Source organism: Onychostoma macrolepis, chromosome 20, assembly GCF_012432095.1.
Source record: "Onychostoma macrolepis isolate SWU-2019 chromosome 20, ASM1243209v1, whole genome shotgun sequence".
NCBI lineage: Eukaryota > Metazoa > Chordata > Actinopteri > Cypriniformes > Cyprinidae > Onychostoma > Onychostoma macrolepis.
In genome coordinates, this window is record NC_081174.1 from 17,365,243 (window position 1) to 17,384,861 (window position 19,619).

The 19,619-nt window shown below is 38.0% G+C and overlaps 1 protein-coding gene across 1 annotated transcript in view; it reads right to left on the reverse strand.

The window, feature by feature from the left end:
* btbd7 (BTB (POZ) domain containing 7) overlaps nt 1-19,329 on the reverse strand; it is a 54,170-nt gene extending 34,841 nt beyond the window's left edge. Inside the window, 2 exon segments of the mRNA XM_058755713.1 lie at nt 927-1,143; nt 18,886-19,329. Of these exon segments, the coding sequence (XP_058611696.1) occupies nt 927-1,008 (82 nt within the window). The 5' untranslated portion in view covers nt 1,009-1,143; nt 18,886-19,329.
* Nucleotides 19,330-19,619: the final 290 nt, after the last annotated feature.

A 19,619-nucleotide genomic window follows, 5' to 3' on the forward strand; every position in this document is an offset into this window, starting at 1 on the left:
ATTGAACTTGTGTCTCTATAACAGCTGCCAAAAAATTATAAATTCATTGTATGGCGAAATTTAAAGGGATAGTTCACCCAAAAATGAAAATTCTGTCATTGTTTACTCACCCTCACCTCTTCTTGACGTAACATTGTATAAACAATTCCAACTTCAAAAAGGAAAGTATGTATCCCCAAACCACTTAATGTGCACTTTTAACTTTTCCCCCCTCTAAATCTCTACATTTTCACCTGCCAAAAAAGGAAACTATGAAGTCATCTAATGTCCTCCCCAGCATGGCTAATATCTCCCTGACGACACTTTATGTCTCAATCCAATGTTCCATTTCTCATTGTAGGCCCACTGTCATGCATGGCTTAGCATTTTGAAAGCACCATTACTTTACTGATCTCAAAGACAGCAAAGACATGAAAATATTCACATCAGAATATGCCGTTAAAGCCAGACTCTGTGGGATACTGAAGGAAAAAAAAAATTACGAAGCAACTGCTTACAGTTGTGATACAATTTCCAAGCCTTTAAATAAATGAATACAGACAAGATGTTACAGTGAAAGAATATGAAGACTGTCCCAGCTGGTGAAGTCAATAATTTAATGAGATTCTATTTCTCTGTGCTGTTGAACTGCCTTTGAACATGAACATTGTTCTTTGTTTTTGTTTTTTTAAAACAATAAACAAATGTAGAATTATTTTATATTCTAGTCAAAGATGAACTACTGTCTTTGAGAGAAATTTCCTTTTCTTGTAATAGAAAAAAACATCATATCGCAATGTGATCCAGAGAATTTGGGTCTGCTATATATGCCATCTGAAACCCAAAAAATGTAATATTTTTTTCTATTTCTAACCTTTCTATTGCTATCGATCACAATAGTTGCTAAACTAGGAACAACAAATGTCTCTATTGAAATGTGAGTTTACCTATGAAGGTCTGCTGGGTCTGTGGGTTACCCCCGAATCGAGGGGAGCACGAGTGAGGGTAGCTGGAGGCATTCACACCCATCCTCTCCCCCCTTCTTCCTCCTCTTAGTCACCCTGCTGGATCATTCCGTCTGAGCGTCGACGCACTGAATAGCTCACGGCTGCGCTCAATCAGACCTATATGAATGTGGCGACACTGCAGCGATGTCCGTCATTCCTGGGAAAGAGAGAGGTGGGGGTAGAGAATACATTAAACGTCAACAAGACAGTCATGGAATCTGGACAAACAAAATATAATATAATATAATATAAATATAAATATAATATTATATAATATAAAAATATATAATAATTATAATCTAAATATTATAATTTATATAGTATATAACACAATTATCATCATTTTTTATTACTGCAACATTTAAACTAAAATAAATCAAAAACTATTTATAATTATAATTTAATATAAATTAATATAATTTAATTTCTAAAAATTCTTGATTTTTAAGTTTTTTTAAAGAAAAAGCAAATCAAGTGTGTAAAATGGCACCAAATTGTTCTTGTTCTAATCTGAAAGGAAGGCACACGAAATGAACAATACGAGAAAACCAAACAGACTACATAAGCAGAGCTTTGATGTTTACTTCTGCTCTTGAAGACCATTACAATACTGCTGGAGGATTCTGACTTATTCAAACCCTCCCACTGATGTCATGCTAATGCAATCTGACACAGAGACACAACTGGCTTGTTTACTCAAGCTAAACAATGTCTATCTCTTTTTAGTTCTCTGTAATCTCCTAACTTTGGCCTGTGACCTTGCTTTGGCCTTCAGCGCTCAAGGTTGCAAGTTCACGCCATCGGCGCAATGTATAATTTCTAGAAAACCAGACATCTTCCTTTGAACTGACCTGGCAACAAACTGAATGCTGTTAGTTATTTGCCAAATATGTATTTTCTTGGGGAGGTGGAAGACTGGGTTTTGCTGCATCCAGATGAAGAGCTATTGCTCCATCCATATATTTGTGTTTCACATTACATTCCAACCTTTCACTGCTGGGAACTCCTCACACGTGGAGCCCATAACATTTTGGGGAGATGTAAACGCTTTACATCCCCCACTTTTGACATTGAGAGTGGGCTGAAAAGAGAAGAATTTTCCAGGCTGAGCCAAAGCCTAAGGACACCGGACAAAGCCATCTTTAGCTTTACATACACAACTAAACCTCTATTAGACTTCCACTGCATGTGCGCTAAAGCACAGATTCCTCGTCTGCTCGCTGCACACTGGCCGGAGTTGTTTGTGAAATCCCCAGAGGTCAGAGCGATCAAGACTGTTTTCCTCTGACAGGGTGTGAACGAAGCTGTCTACAGTGGAAACGAGTTGCAATATGCATTCAGCTGATGGAAATCCTGTTAACTCCAGAAACTTGCTAAAATATAGCGACTTTGTTAAGTGACTGCTATCAGTTTTTTATAATACTTCAATATATTCTGACAGGTGCAGCAAAAATAAGATAAGTTAATGAAATAAGATTCTTAAATCAAAAGGCTTTGGATATTAAATAAAATTCTCAAATTTGCTAGAGTAATAAACATAAATTTCCAAAACCTAGTCACCTGCCAGACTGCCTAAATAGGCATCATTTTAACAGTCTACGTTCACACTGTCGGTTTTTGGGATTGACAACCGCATTTACTACACAGGTGTGAGTCTTGAAATGTCTCGTTCACACAGCAGCTTACAGTTTTGATAAGAATTCTGTCTGTATGAACGTGCAACGGGAGTCAAGCCCGTATTCCTTACCAGTAACCATAGCGACAGTGACCAAAGTAAAATCAAAGATGGCGACGTCCATAAAACCGAAAGTCTTATCACTTTCTGACACGTCAAGAGTCCAATTGAGCCACGAGTTCTTCCATCAAATCTTCAATAATCGACAGCAGCTTTTAAATTTGGGTAGAGAGCGGAGCATATTTGAGTCGTGCGCAGAACACACAGGAGCAGCTCCACTGGAAAACTGACTGGATCTAAAACTTTCAGATGACAGTCAGCTCATTCCTCTGTCGCTGTAAGTGACTGAAACCACACATGAAAACACCTAACACGCGGTAGATGTGCGTTTGTGCAACAGAGCAGCTCTCTCGCACTGTATGACGTGACAGACAACTAGTTGTCCAGTCCTGTTCCGTTCACAGGCGCGTGTGTTCCGAGAATGCGGTTGTGAGTCCTGAAAATTTACAGGTGTGAGTTCGGTCACAATGCGGTTGTCATGCCCGTAAATAACCAAACTGTGTGTGAACGTAACCGTATTAAGGACTCAAATACAGGACTGACAACCGTATTCTGCTGCTGTGTGAACGTGGCCTATAAATTAGAGCAAACAAATGAAAATATATCTTTGGTCATAATTTCTGTGCTCCACAGTGACATCAGAGGGACATGCATATGTATTCACAGACTTATGTTTGGCATTTAGTCTCTTTTATGCTGTGTTTGGAATGTTCGTAGCAAAGTAGCAGTTTTAATGCAGTGACTTTGCTGACAAACATCTCTTTTGTTGGATCTTCAAAATCAAAGCGCTGTGGCATTACTAGTTAAAAAAAAAAAAGAGAAAAGAAAAAAAAGGGCTATCATTTAACTTCTGACCTTTGTCCATGAAATAGTTCCAATTTTGCAGATATGCAGGGTATGAAATTAAAACCTGCCACCATCCAATGCATGTTTTGCAAAGTGGCAGGTAATTTTGCTTATCTGCCAGCCACTGTGGCAGGAGACTGGAACAACATCTCGGTTTGACACTGACAAGAAATGCTGTTGCAGCGGTTACAGCATAATGTCCACAGTGTGGATTATTTATAACATGACGAAGAAGAGCTCTGCAAGTTAACTTTATTTTGACATAAAGTTAATGACATGCATAATGACAGAAGACTATTATTATTACAACATTTAGTGTATTAATAATTGCCCCAGTGCAACTGTGTTAGGTTTTAATAGTTTAATAATTCTAGTACTAATAACAACAACAACAACGCTATTATTATTATTATTATTATAATAATAATATTAATAAAAGTAATTTTATATAAGTCACCATAATTAGATGCTAATAATAATAATAATAATAATAATAATAATATCATCATTAATATTTATTAATGCTATAGTTAATAAAAACAAATATAATAATTATTATAAATAATTGCTAATATTATTAAACTAGAAACAAAGTTTGTTCACAAAATGATAGCGTGAAAAAAAGAGGTAATTAAGAGCCTAACTAAAGTACACCAAAGGTTCAATATGAATGCTATTAAAAAGGAAATTTTATATATACTTAACATATATTTTACCCTATATGTGGGTGGTTTCTGACATCCCAAGGGCCTTAAATAATAAAGACTTACAAGCTCTTGAAAATTTTTTGATGTGTTGATCTGTCCAACAGCTTATTTCACTGGTACTGTAAATGGAGAACCCTAAAACAGGACTCTAAATGTCACATCCTTAACTTAAAAAAATAAAAAAAAATAAAAAGGAAATGACAAGCTCCAGTCAAAAGAAAATCTTTAGAGACTGAGGTGCAAAGCTAAGCAACAGTTTATCACATATTTCATCATTCCAGCAAAGTGTAAACAGGCAGACTCTGCCACTGGAGAACACATTAAATTTACAATTACTGCGAATTCACTGCAACCGTGAATTTGACGAGCATTGCTGAATTTGTATTCACTCAGCGCAGCTGAACCTTCCATCAGGTGAAATAGCGGTGCATTGTGCTGTGTTTAATAAAGTTACTTTAAAGTACTAAAAACGTTAGTCAAAGATAAGGCCTACATTGAGGGACAGCAGGCTCATTATAAACACTCGGCAGTGAAAAATGATAATCACGGTGTCCGATGCAACAACTGTCTCTCAACGTGAGTGACAGGAATGGAGAGGGAATAAATGAACGGTTCTCTAATGCTGCAGAGCTCCAGAGCAGGCGCTGACACAGACAGCAGTTATGTAAGCAAGCAGGAGAGTGGAGCAGTTTTGCCACATTAGGCAAATCAATAGGGAGCCTCTGCACCGTTGCTGCAGGGGAAAGTATCAATAATGCACCTCAAGGTTTTCAAACCGGCTAGGTTTGCTTTCACCCAAAACGATATTTAAAGCTTCAGAAAGCCAACGTTTCTTTTATTTGGACTACAAATCTAAAGAAAAGAGACCGCAGAGTGAAACAACGAGAAATGTGTGCCCTGTGCGTCTGCAAATCTCAAACTGGGTCACATAAATCAGCCTGTATACTCGTTCGTCAATTGCAAGAGGTGGTTTTCCTTGTAACTGCCTCTGACCCAGCTTCATTCCCATTCTTACATCGACTTCAGTGGAGTCGGGAAATTGATCCTTGATCAATGTTTTTTCCTCTCTGGTTTAGAACGATCAGAATCAGCTTGATAAAGAAAGGTCAGCGTTTAACAGGAGCACCTGTTTCAGACGGGCTGTCTGAACAAGCTCTTAATGTCTGAAACAGTCAAGTGTTGCCTTTGAAAGACTGTGATTTTGCTTCATCTCGGCCTATGCCTAAATGCTACGCAGAGAGAAGAGATTCGGTTGTTCTTCAGCTTCACTATCTCAGATGACAGGGGTTTCTATGTGGATCCTCCCCCTGAAAAAGCCTGCCATCATCACTTCGGCTGGGTGTGCCCCATATGGTGGGTGTTTGTGTACTCGGATTAAATCGGGCCCTGTGGTTAGAAACGCAGCAGCACTGCAATGCTTATAAAAAGACGTTCATACACACTAAAACATTACACAAAACAACTTCGCACACCATAAAAAGGGCTTCAGACATCGCAACAGTGCCTTAAATGAATATTACAGGTTAAATAAAAATTAAGCTCAAGCAACAGCTTTTGTGGCACAATACCTGAAGAAAAAAAAAAGAAAGAAAAAAAAAATCATTTTGACTGGTCTCTCTTTTTACAAGCAAAAACTGAAGCACTTATTAATGGAGTTAAACGGGATCGATCCACAACATTTCAAATACTCACAGTTTCAATAGTATAGACAGAAGATGTAAACAATATCTATTTTAACATGATTTTAGCAGGGAACAGCAGAATCACTTACTAAACTTTTGCATGCATTTAATTTCCAATAAAACCTAATACTGAAATACATAAAATCTTAAAGCAACCATTAAAATGACTTGTTCAAGACATACTCTAAATTTAACAGAAGAACTAGGCTAACGTACAATACAGTTAAAAAGTTTGGGGTTGGTAGGATTTTTAGTAATCGTTTTAGTAATATTATGAACTATTACAATTTAAAATAACTGCTTTCTAGTTGATTATATTTTAAAATGTAATTTATTCCTGTGATGGCAAAGCTGAATTTTCAGCATCAATGCTCCAGTCTTCAGTGTCACATGATCCTTCAGAAATAATTTTAATATGCTGATTTGCTTCACAAGAAACACTTCTTATCAATATTGAAAACAGTTGTGGTGCTTGATATTTTTGTGGAAGATTTGATCATTTTTATATTCATCAGTGTATGTGTGTGTGTATATATATATATATATATATATATATATATATATTTGTTTTGATATACATATACGTACATGTATATGTATTATGTATATGTATATCAAAACAAATTTGACAAATGCTGACAAAAACGCTGTTGATTAAACTTAATTTTTATTGAATCCAGAATATTCCTTGAACCGAGCTGGCACAAGCTCTTACGTCACTTTACTCTTCTAAATCACATAGCTGCAAATCCACGACCCACTAACAACATACAGACATTGCAGGATGTATTCCCAGTGCTCTTCGCGCCATTTTCATTCTGTTGCATTTGGACATGACCAGTTATATCCCATTTGATTTCAACATAAACATGCACTCAAATTCTGCTGCCATACGTGAATGCCAAAAGACAGCCAGTTTGCACGGTAGCATGAGTGTAAGAAGACTGAGAGAGAAAGTTAAATGTGTTTGGGGTACAACACTTTACCAGACCACTGAGCATAAGCAATGTCCATTGAAAATCACTGGTATAAAGGGCTCTCTGTTCCAGGGTGTCTGTAGTTCTCTCTGAGGTGGGGAGACAGAGATGGGGGGCGGGGAGGGGTCACAGGCACCCCGTGGCAGTTTCCTGTGAGTGGTGGCGGTCTGGCTCGTGTGAAACTAATGAGCGTGGACAGAGCCAAGCCACACCAGGCCAGCTGCAGGTCGTCTGGTCCACCCTGTCCTGCTTTTCTACTGGAATTCCACAGAGATTTGAGCATCAGAACTGGGCAAAGAAGAGAAAAACGCCATGCGATCAAATTTTAATCCGTCACGTCCAACAATATTCATTGAGTGAAACATAAGGAGACCAGCACCCTTGAAGGACAGCATGCCGCCCCAAACTGCTTCTTTTGATGATGAGGAGGCGTGACATTTCATCAGGAGACACGCTGCCTTGACAGACAAGGCTCGCCCTTTTCCGGAGGGAGCTTGAGAAATGCTTCACACAACACTCAACCCATAAGCCGCCCTCAAAATGTGAGATTCAGCAAATACAATTTCATAAAACATCTAATTAGGTCCTAAAAGGTCAGACTGGCACAAGACAATGAGATGTTTTCTAAGGAGATTGGCCATGTTCCAGTAGCCTTTTATAGATGCCAGGATTGGTAAGTCTGATTTGTTGCTAAGCGGGGGGGTGTTCAGAGGAGTATCGGGTCACTTCAATTTTAGACAACAGATTCAAGACGTTCCTCTTTTTAATAAAAGACGCAACAGACCTAAGTAGTAAAGCAAAAGCGCAAAATGATTTTGAAATTTCAAAGTTAATAAACAGGGTATATGAGAACTGTCTTAGGCATGAATTTCAAAGTAATTAATATGGATTTATCTTGACTGATGATGATGTTCATTATGCTTGGGTCACAGTGGTCAGGGAGAGAAATTGACAAACACATAAGCCAAAGCATTTCCCTGTCATCACTCTTTGCATTCATTCATTCATTCATTGTCCTAAATAATGCAGCGCTGTTCGCAGGCGAAGCGTCAGGGGTTTAATGGTCAGTCTTTGATGGAAATGTGATGATGTGTAACTGGGTGAATCTCACCAGAGGTGTGCATGTCACATTTTACTTCAAAATCAGATCAAAGACAAAGTACAAATAAATCTAAAAATAAATTTTAAAAATATATATTTTGTAACAAATAAAACCTACTATTAGGACCCTTAAGGATTTTCAGAATAATTCAAATTATTTTACCTCCATATTCTCATTATTGTAATTGTAAAGTCATTTTCTCAAAAGAAAAACACTAATATATAAATTAGGCAATTATGATACTAATTCTTAAATATTAATTTTTATTTTAAACTACAAAAAGTTAATTTAAGAGTATTACAACAACAACAACAAAAAAAATCAGTTTTTTGGTGTTGGGGTGAAACTTGATCTGGGCATTACTTGGTAGGTTTCATGGGAGACCATGCACAGTTTCAGGTTCATGGGCATAAAATATTTAAAATCCTTTGTCTTGAAATCATTACAGCCCGCATGACAAAAAAAGACTTTTCTCAATGGTATCATCATAAGAACAGTTCCAATGACATGAGAACGGTTCACTAGGTTACTCTAACAACCTCTTGGTATCACACACATGGCAGAAGGACAATGTTTTGTGCATGTTATGCATGTTTTGTGCTTTCATTGGCAAATTGGCCTGCTTCCTGTTTGTGATTATTTTTCCATTCATCTAAGCATCTTTATCGGCCTCTCTCCTCCGCAAAAGGGAAATGCCACAATGACTTCATTCATTTCTCCAAACTCATGGACAGTATGACACTCAAAATGTCTTTACTATAAATAAAACAGAATAAAGCACTTGGGCCGGACATAATCGTCATTCTCATTTTGGTGTCCTAAGCAAATTCAAAACAAATAAAAACTAGATCGCTTCTAAATTTCCCACACACAAATTTGAGTTTCCAAATAATTATATACTTAAAAAAACAAAACTTCACTATGATGCTGTATGAGATTTTCAGTAAATATATAATAAAAATACAATTCTAGTATGTTTTAGCCTAGGTTTTTTTCTCCATCTTTTCACTCTTTATTTGTTACAGAGCTGTCAAGGAAGAGTGCTGGTCCTAGCTGAAGGGTGTTGGGATTATCTAATCATGGTGATTGAGGTAAATGGTAGTGCCACACTTTTGGACAGATGAGACGAGGAGGACCGAAAGAGAGGCCAACTGATCAATACCACAATCTACCACCTCACTGACTCAAGCATTATAGTTAATACTTTAAAACCACCCCTTGCCATTTCAGCTGACAACATGAATGAGTCTGTTGCAATATCATCATCAATATTAATTAGTCTCATAATATTTGTTGTGTGTTAGAGTGTAAACCACACTGGGTCACATAATTCAATTTCCATTGTGTTTAAATATTTTCAAAGATTTAAACCACTGGAATACAATGAATTCTAAAGCAAAAGCAGGAATCTGAAAAACTGTAAAATTTCGGTCCCCTTCTTTGGCAAGAGTCCATCACTGTTCAATTTTTAAAAGGACTTTCATCAGCTTGCACTCCCAGTAGACTCAGCCTATGACCCTTTCAGTGATGCATGAATGAATGTAGGAGGAGGAAAAAAAAAAAAAAAGGAGAGGGAGAATCGTGTGGAATTCCCGGATTACACAAATGTTTGACTGAACCACATGATATGATGGTAGAGGATAGCTTGTCTGCGGTTAGAACATTGTTAGTCCTATGCGTCAGTCAGGCCTTTTGTGTGTGACAGACGTGCTTCCTTCAACGTGAGACAAACAGTTCACAGTATCGTCTGGTATAGAGTCGGGAATATACTTTTATTCTACCTAAATTTAAATATTTGACTAATGAAACATGACATTCAATTTCATTAACATCCTGAGACATTAAGTACACTTACATGTGTAGTTATAGTCAAGCTATTGCTGGGTTTTGCATAGTTAAGATACAGTCTTCATTTGTCTGTCCAAATACACATGACACAATGCAAAAATCTAATATTTGAAGGATTAAAATGACTGGATGAAGTCAAGCTACTACTGCATTAGATAGTTCAGCTTCACAAAAACCAGGCTGGTGGGATTTCAGTCAGACTTAAGTGTGTGCATGACATTTTAAATAGACGAAATTATTGCTTTAGTCCGAAATCAAACTTCTGAAGTGCATGTAAACTAACTTAATTTTAAACAAAACCGGGGCTGAAAGAACCCTGTGTGGGATTCTTTTGTACTAGCTAAATCTAAACCAGATGTGAAATGCACAATCTGAACTCTATCGAAATCCATTTTTTCCTTCAGCTCACGTTCTGCACCAGAACACCAAGACAGAGAGAAATGCAAGCAATAGAGACAATTACCTTAATGAATGGTGTCCTTTCTATGTAATTGCCTCTACACTTTCAGCTGCAGTTTCTACAATCAGCTGGACTAAATTTAGTGATTTGGCCTCCATGCATTTCTTTTGGAGCTCCATTCTGATAAAATTACTCCAGACTGTCGTGGACAGAAGACTAGGAGCGACACTTAAAAATTAGACACTTAATTTAATAATTTAAACAAAAATATAAATAAATAACTTTTTTTTTTTTAAATGTACACACAAACATTTACATATAGACATTTAAAACTGTTTAAATATGCCTGTTAATTTGTCCCTTTAATAACTGATCTATTAATTATTAGATAATTTAGCCCTATTTTTATTTTATTTTTAAAAGTCATTCCTAGTCCTCCATTGTTGTGAACAGCTGACAGCTGAAGCTTGCAAAGTACCACTGATCAAAATGAATAAGCAATTACTGGACTATCAGTCTTGGCATAACACTTCTGCTGTACAAGAGACAAATGAATAAATCCAAACGCACCCATTAGACCGTGCAGCATGCCATTCTGAAGACTGTTCTGTTGTACACAAGACTGTATAAATAAAGCAGGACCTTGGCTATTCTTAAAAACTACACAGAATTAGATCAACACGGGACTGACAAGCATGATAATGTATTTGACATCTGTGTCCACTAAGTCCACAGTTTATGAGCTTGATCCAAAGAGAGGGAAAATTGGGATGGCAGCATTTTTGGTCTCTGTACAGAAGCAGAGCAATTTATGGAAAAAAAAAAAAAAAGGCTCCAACCACAATGGACAACTAAAAGTGTGTCCAAAATGAGGTTGAAACTGGATCTTCCTCCTCCCTGTGGAGAGACTTTTGTAAGTATTTCTGTGCTGAGCGTGACCCGATATGCCAGTCCAGATACAGGTAGGCGTTCACTTTCTGAGGACAAACGCCTCGATCCAGATGAAACAAAGGAAGCGAGGAGGCCTTTACTGGGCGAGTCGAAGGTTGTTCATATGATTTTCTTCTCATTAAGATGAGTCATTGTGACCATGATACCTCATTACTGTGAAGCAGAGGAGTGCTGGGGGGCTTTCTGACTTCTAGAGTCAGGAAAATGGGCTAATCACTATGGACTCGATCTCTGTATGGGGGTGGGGACTTTTGACTGCTCCCGTTGCACTTTGAATGAGGCACTTCACCCCTGTATACACCCTCCAGCTACCTCTGAGCTTTGCTTCTCGCCTCTACCTGTCTGTGTGCCGGATATACACAGGAATACAACATCTAAGCACTCGGGATAATAACAGCCATTGATATGAATCAATATAAAATTAGTGTTTAATCAAAGTGAATCTAAGTGTGAAGGATATTCATTATTCCTTCTTTCATTGTCTAGTCACCTGTGCACAGTACAAATGTGATTATGCACTATTGTAAACAAGCAAAATCTGTTCCTCATAATGTACTCATAATCACAGTTTAGCCGTCAAGAAAGACATAGCCTGCGGTGAGAAGGATGACCGAGAGCCCCAGCGTGTCTTAGAGTCCAAGTATGCCTGACGGAGTGAAGGCTTCACTATCATCTCAGCAGCACGTGGAGTCTCAGTGAAGCCTGATGCAGGGCAGACTGCTAATGCATTATCAAAAACCTTAAATGGGTCGCTGAGAGCCTCCTGTCAATGTCATCAGAAAGCCAGTCAGTCAAAAATTAAAGCTTTTTTGGCTTCTGAAATCCCTGCTGAGACTATAGCCTAGAATTAGCAATGCATTTTTAGATGGTCATGTGGATAGAGCCTTGTCTACTTATAACACTTGGAAAAGCTATTGAATGTGTGCAAACCATTTCAAGCTAACAAAACAAGCAATTGGCTATTTAAAAACCAATTGAGCATTAGCGATTTGCAAATCAACACATTTTCGAAATCAACTTGAGTCTGCTAATTGCCTGAATGACTAGGCAAATAATCAGTCTAAAGGAAGCCCTGTATTATTAGGCTGGTTTTGGGCTAATTTAGATTGGATGGTTTTCTTATGTGGGCATTTATATAAGAGTGCAAAAAAAGAAATAAAGTGAGATACAATGCAATGGCCAAAGATGCTCATCTATTAGTGTACTGCTATAGCAGTGATCCTTTAAAGTGCATTATCTTTTTTTACTGAGAGGGTTTGTACCATCCATACCCCAAACAGCTACACAGAATGTAAATTAAAAGTATTGCAGTTTAAATTATTAAAATATTACTTTTATCTTAATAATACAACATCATTGCGAGTAAAAAAAAAAAAAAAAAAAAGCTGAGTAAATGCAAATAACCCTCTTATCTGGGCCAAAGGAGGAGGGAAAAAAACAAATACCCTGACCGCAACTCTCCAAGCAGGGCATTCCTGCAGTGAGTTGTGGTTTGTGAACACACACTCCAACAAACCACTTTTGCCTATTTCATGCCTTTAAAATGAATGAATAAAAGCCTGCAAGATCTGAGGTCTCATACAAGAGTGATGTCAAGCCACAGAGGTAATGCTGAATGAGAGTTAAACTTCAAGAGACTTTAGATTGCAATGCAATTTTCCTGAATGACTGATACAACCCTTGAGCCATGGGAGGGATGCTCAAAATAATCAAATAAAAAAGGACTTGGGGGTTCTGGGTTGAACAGAAACACTATTCTGGGTTTGATTCAATGTGGAGCACAGAAGTTCAAGTTTTTTGAACAGAAATGTCAAAAAATATTCCAATCTCAATGAATAATGTGACGTCATCCTGCAAGTTAACAGGCACAGGAAGTGTCTCAAAGTAAACCCCCTCTGCACTGCAATTTACCATTACTTTTTATGCTGCAACATTTCTCTTGTAAAATATGGCAGATCCCGAGAATGACTTTTCTATGAGAAATGAGTGAAAAACAGCATTAAAGCTCACTTCTAGCATTTGAAATAAATCCACTGCTGCAGTCTTGGTCTAGAACAGCACTGGGTTTCATTAGTGCATGATGATGAGGGCTAGACAAAGGAAGTGAGCACTTAATTCCTGTGTGTGCGCGTGTGTGTGTGTGTAAGAGAGAGTGTGCAAAAGAAAGAGCTCAAACATCCTATTGGACAAGGTGAAATATTGGGACCAGAGTCAGCCTGTCATTTTAAGAGAAGGGGAAAAAAAAAAGTGGTTGCCAAGGACAACAAGGGGGAGTGGAAAATGAAAACATGTCCCACTTTCCTTTCCCCATCCAATTTCTCTCTCCAGTGACAGCAGCCAGAGGTCAAGCCAGTGTGCTTGTGGAACTACAGGGACCTTCAAAACCTGCACACTGAAAAAAAATCATTTTATTCATATTTCTATATCCATGTGCACCAGCCAACTACCACTTTTTGGATTAATGTTGCAAAAAATAGCAAACCATTATAGCAATCATGTCAGCAAAGTCCAAATGTACACTGAACATAATTATAAACGCAACACTTTTGTTTTTGCCCCCATTTTTCATGAGCTGAACTCAAAGATCTAAGACTTTTTTTATGTACACAAAAGGCCTATTTCTCTCAAATATTGTTCACAAATCTGTCACAAATTAGACAGCATAATTATTGCACAGATGTGCCTTAGGCTGGCCACAATAAAAGGCCACTCTAAAATGTGCAGTTTTACTGTACTGGTGGGGTCCGGGGGGTCCGAAAACCAGTCAGTATCTGGTGTGACCACCATTTGCCTCACGCAGTGCAACACATCTCCTTCGCATAAAGTTGATCAGGTTGTTGATTGTGGCCTACTCCTCTTCAATGGCTGTGCGAAGTTGCTGGATATTGGCAGGAACTGGAACACGCTGTCGTATACGCCGATCCAGAGCATCCCAAACATGCTCAATGGGTGACATGTCCGGTGAGTATGCTGGCCATGCAAGAACTGGGATGTTTTCAGCTTCCAGGAATTGCGTACAGATCCTTGCAACATGGGGCCGTGCATTATCATGCTGCAACATGAGGTGATGGACGTGGATAAATGGCACAACAATGGGCCTCAGGATCTCGTCACGGTATCTCGGTGCATTCAAAATGCCATCAATAAAATGCATGTGCGTTGTCCATAACATACGCCTGAAAACCATACAGTGAAAACCGGGATTCATCCGTGAAGAGAACACCTCTCCAAAGTGCCAGACGCCATTGAAATAAGTCGGTTACGACGACGAACTGCAGTCAGGTGGAGACCCTGATGAGGACGACGAGCATGCAGATGAGCTTTCCTGAGACGGTTTCTGACAGTTTGTGCAGAAATTCTTTGGTTACGCAAACAAATTGTTGCAGCAGCTGTCCGGGCGGCTGGTCTCAGACGATCTTAGAGGTGAAGATGCTGGATGTGGAGGTCCTGGGCTGGTGTGGTTACACGTGGTCTGCGGTTGTGAGGCCGGTTGGATATACTGCCAAATTCTCTGAAACGCCTTTGGAGATGGCTTATGGTAGAGAAATGAATGTTCAATTTACGGGCAACAGCTCTGGTGGACATTCCTGCAGTCAGCATGCCAATTGCACGCTCCCTCAAAACTTGCGACATCTGTGGCATTGTGCTGTGTGATAAAACTGCACATTTTAGAGTGGCCTTTTATTGTGGCCAGACTAAGGCACACCTGCGCAATAATCATGCTGTCTAATCAGCATCTTGATATGCCACACCTGTGAGGTGGATGGAGCATCTCGGCAAAGGAGAAGTGCTCACTAACACAGATTTAGACAGATTTGTGAACAATATTTGAGAGAAATAGGCCTTTTGTATACATAGAAAAAGTCTTAGATCTTTGAGTTCAGCTCATGAAAAATGGGGGCAAAAACAAAAGTGTTGCGTTTTTAATTATGTTCAGTGTTTAAGGCTGCAGTCCTTATAATGCAACAAATTTCCTTGTTTCCCTGAAATACATAAGCCAAATGAGCTGAAACATCATTGTACTGAACATGAGGACATTAGCAATGTTTCATAACATCAACATACTTTTGTTTACTATAAGCTTACTATAAGATTATGAGTGCACAGTCAACAATAAAACCTTATTTTCGAATCATACCTGGGGCACCATTAATCGATACAACTGGATTTGCAGTTGTTTGATGCTTTTCAAGGTTATACAATTGGCAAGCTACTCATGTTACATTGTACCAAAGTAGCACACAGTCAGTCTGCAAAACCTTGACACATCGCTACAGAGGGACAGTGAACTTATTCAGGACAGCAAAAGATTTCATAACGATTCTTGATGGACTGACTAGATACTGTCAGCTGTGAAGCAGTTATCCCACACAGGACTCAACAATGAGGATGGCCCGATGGTATGCAGCATGAGAGTGTTTTGGGACAGTTGGCAGATTTGTCACTTGTCCTCTCGGGTCAGTCGCTGCACTGTCACTACATCTTGTATTCGCTGATTATGGACATGTGTTTTAATGTCTTGCAAACTTAAACATTTCTCATAAGTTTGACAAGTTGCAAATTCTGCTTTTTAATGTCACCAAGTTAAACATAAAAGAAGGGTCAGAGCATGCACATCCAAAAATGTCTTGGCCAGGTGCAAGATCAAAAGGTACATCAAATAATAGGAAAAAAGATCTGCACACTGTTATTCCCCCTATATTCAAAAAAAGTTAAAAGTGGCAAGACTTTCGTCAGGCAAACACACATACATGTAACAGTGTGCAGATCTTTTTTCCTATTATTTAATGTCACCAAGTTAAAATTACCTAGAGCTTGTTAACACTGAGGTTTGCAGGAATTAAATATCATTACAAAATGGGTCAGTAAGATGTGTGTGTGTGTGTGTGTGTGTATATCTATACATAAACAAAATTATATTCTATTTCAAATAAACCCTAATTATCCTGAAATTTTACTACAGTTTCCACTAACATATTAAGCAGAACATCTTTTTTCAACTCTGATAAAAAATGTTTCATGTGCACAAAATCATTAGTCATTCACATGTGGCACTGAAGACTGAAGTAATGGCTGCTGAAAATTCAACTTTGTCATCACAGAATTAAATTACATTTTAGCATGTTTAAAAAACAGAAAACGGTTATTTTAATTTTAATAAAATTTCACAATATTCGTTTCTTCTGTATTTTTCAATCAAATAAATGCAGCCTCACTGCGCATACAGACTCCACACTTTTGAACGGAAGTGTAATGAAAACTATATTTTTCTGAAAAATACACAGATGTTTCGCTAAAAATAAAATGGATCAGTGTCATGTGGCGAAAATACTCGCAGAGCAAGTAAAAAATCTGAATTACTGGCCTGAATGAGCCAGGAGAAAATAAAAAAATCTTTACTCTTGAGCCCTGCCTATAATTTTCATCTAGTGTCCATGCATTGTGCTTTTTGCAATACAAAATACAGAAAGCACAAAGCAATTCACAAAAAAAGGCAAAAATAAATAAAAACAAACAAACAAACAACCTTTTGAAGAGTCTTCACATGGTTCATTTCTATACAAGGACAGCACCAAATGCACTAATGGAAAAATGCAGTGTATTCTATAAATACTATACACGCACTATAAATGCAAATCGTGCACTAAATTCCAGTCATACTGAAAGTTATGAGGAACAGATCAAAAAGTGAGTCATTATTCAGTGAGGTGCAAACTCAAACTGCAGCACAGACCACTGAGTCAGTTAGCTAAATTTAAGAAATGGATCAGTCAATAAAAGCTGGATGAACTGATTACCTAGTTCATCCAGTTCACAAAACGAGTTAATCAAGTGGCAAGATCATCAGTGAATAAGAACTTAAATTTTCAATCTATTACTCTCACAGCACTATCATATCACATATGGACTACTTTTGTGACATTTTTTTTAGCAGCGGTCACTGATTTGCATGAATAGCTATTCTTCAAAACATAACAGGTTACAAAACTCATTACAGGTTTTGGAATGATATGAGAGTGAGTAAAAGATGACAAAACTCACATTTGCAGGTCAACTATCCCTTTAACACAGAACTGCAGCACCATCACACATAAATCTTACTTACTGTTGGCACAGGCACATATTGCAGCACAGTAGCAAAGGAAAGGATGGCCTACATCACAGATGTAAAAAAGAGGGGGAAACCCCTACACATCAAACACAGTCACAACACGTCTACAACATACTGCAGGACCCAAACCGCACACTGCTCTCTTCACTCAATTGTTTCTTGAATTACCCACGTTGATGAACAACAATGGTGCTGATTGAGCTATATTAAGGACAACATTCTCTCAACAGAGCAGCGGCAGATAAAGCAGGACAGAATTGGATTGGTTTGGTTTCTTTAAAACGTCTACCTTTGTTTCTCATAGGTAGGCGCTAGGCTATCAGTAAATCACACCGTCTCTAGTCTTGCTTGGGGGACATCTGATAACCAAGGAACTTGAAATCCCTGAATATTTCCTACAACACCAAATAATTCTCACTGTGCCCATCTCCATTATCACAAAGAAAGCAATTTGGGTTGCAAAACATCAAACATTCTTCATTAGCACAGTCTCACAACACATTTGACGGCTCCTGGGAACACAGAGTCAAAAGGCTCTGTGTGGGAAACTGAGGGATACTGTAGAGGTGAATGAACTCAAGGGGGCCAAACAGGATGGGACTTGATGTAAACCAATTTGGTCATCAGTTAAAACTTTACCTTTAATTAGACCCTGATGACTTCCAGAATTCCAAAGGAAATAAACAGTCAAGACAAAGACAGGGGAATATGTTCCTGTCCACTAATTTTCCTAAACAATAGCCTGTCTAATTACAGAGGTCCAAAATAAGGCACAGTGCACAAGCCTCTTTTTTTCTTTTTTGTTAAATACAAATAAAGGCAGGTCAGTGAGGGAGGACCTGTTAGATGAAGCAAAATAGCTCTCTTGGGGGGACCATACTAGCTTTTTACAGTCACAAACATCTCTAACATGCCAAGTATGCTTTTGGAACTCATTAGTATCTATAATGTCATGCTGGGCAACTCGAAGAGTATCTCTTAAATCAAGTCATTCACATATCTGAAACTGGTTATAACATGCTGGTGGCTACTGACAGCTCCAAATGAACATGCATGCTTATTCCTAAAATGAATCTTCCTCTTTATTAAACGACGTGTCCGCATACATGAAGGCATTACATCTGTAATAACTGCATACTACGCATACTCAGCTAGCCTAGCTTTGTGTGCATTTAGCATTCAGGTGGCTCTTAACTGCTCCTTTGGGTGAAAAAGTTACCAAAATACGGCATATCTAGTTGTTTCAACCTCTTTGTACAATACACTAAAGAACTTACGTGATGTTAATGTTTTCTTTTGGTTTAGCATACAAGCTAACCATAATAACTAAGGTTTTCTTACTAGTTCTGTGTGGAAGAGTGAAATAGGTTACTATTCGAAGTTTATCCGGTTATAATAACCAACATTATGGATAAATATTCAAAGGCTGTTGTGGTTTTAATACACTAGGCACAACTGTAAATGTAGCTAATTCAGCAGCTCGCCATGTCAGATTAGCAAGCAAAGCAAAAAAGGAGAAAAAAATGCCTTCAACCCTACCTGAGTCAAGTTTACTGCTCCTCTCTTCTCTTCTTGCTCATAAAACGAGCCAAAATCCAAGCCAGCGACTCCTGATATTTGCTTAGCCGAGCAAATTCTCTCTTACTTTTCTTTCGTAGAGTGTTATTGAGTAAAAAAAAAAAAGAAGCCTCTGCGCTTCCCGGGTTCACACACACACACACATACACACATACAAACACATATATGAAGCGCTAGCAGGCTGCTAGTACTTTTACGTTACACCATCCGTCCTACATTAGTCGCTTTTAATGCTTCGTTCAACAACAAAACAGCTCAAATAGAGTCTGTGCTCTTCGCTTTCAGTTTGCCGTGAGCAAATATTATATGTAATGTTGTATCCTCCTCTTATTCAGTAAAACAATGAGGGGAGGGCTAAGCGTCAGGGTTTGGTTAGCAATGTCGCTACGCCATCTATCTGCTCGAGCTCGGATGAGGCATAGAGCAAAAAGGTCCAATCAGTCTTCTGTGTCGGTTGGACCTATGGTCCAAATGCAATGAAGAAATGCGTTTAAACCTTAACTTCTCTCTTTAACATAAATCTCACGCACGCACACACATATATATATATTATTATTATTAGCTTTTATCCAATATATATATATATATATATATATATATATATATATATATATATATATATATATATATATATATATATACATATATAATATACACACATATAATATACACACACTGACTATCGTTCAAAAATT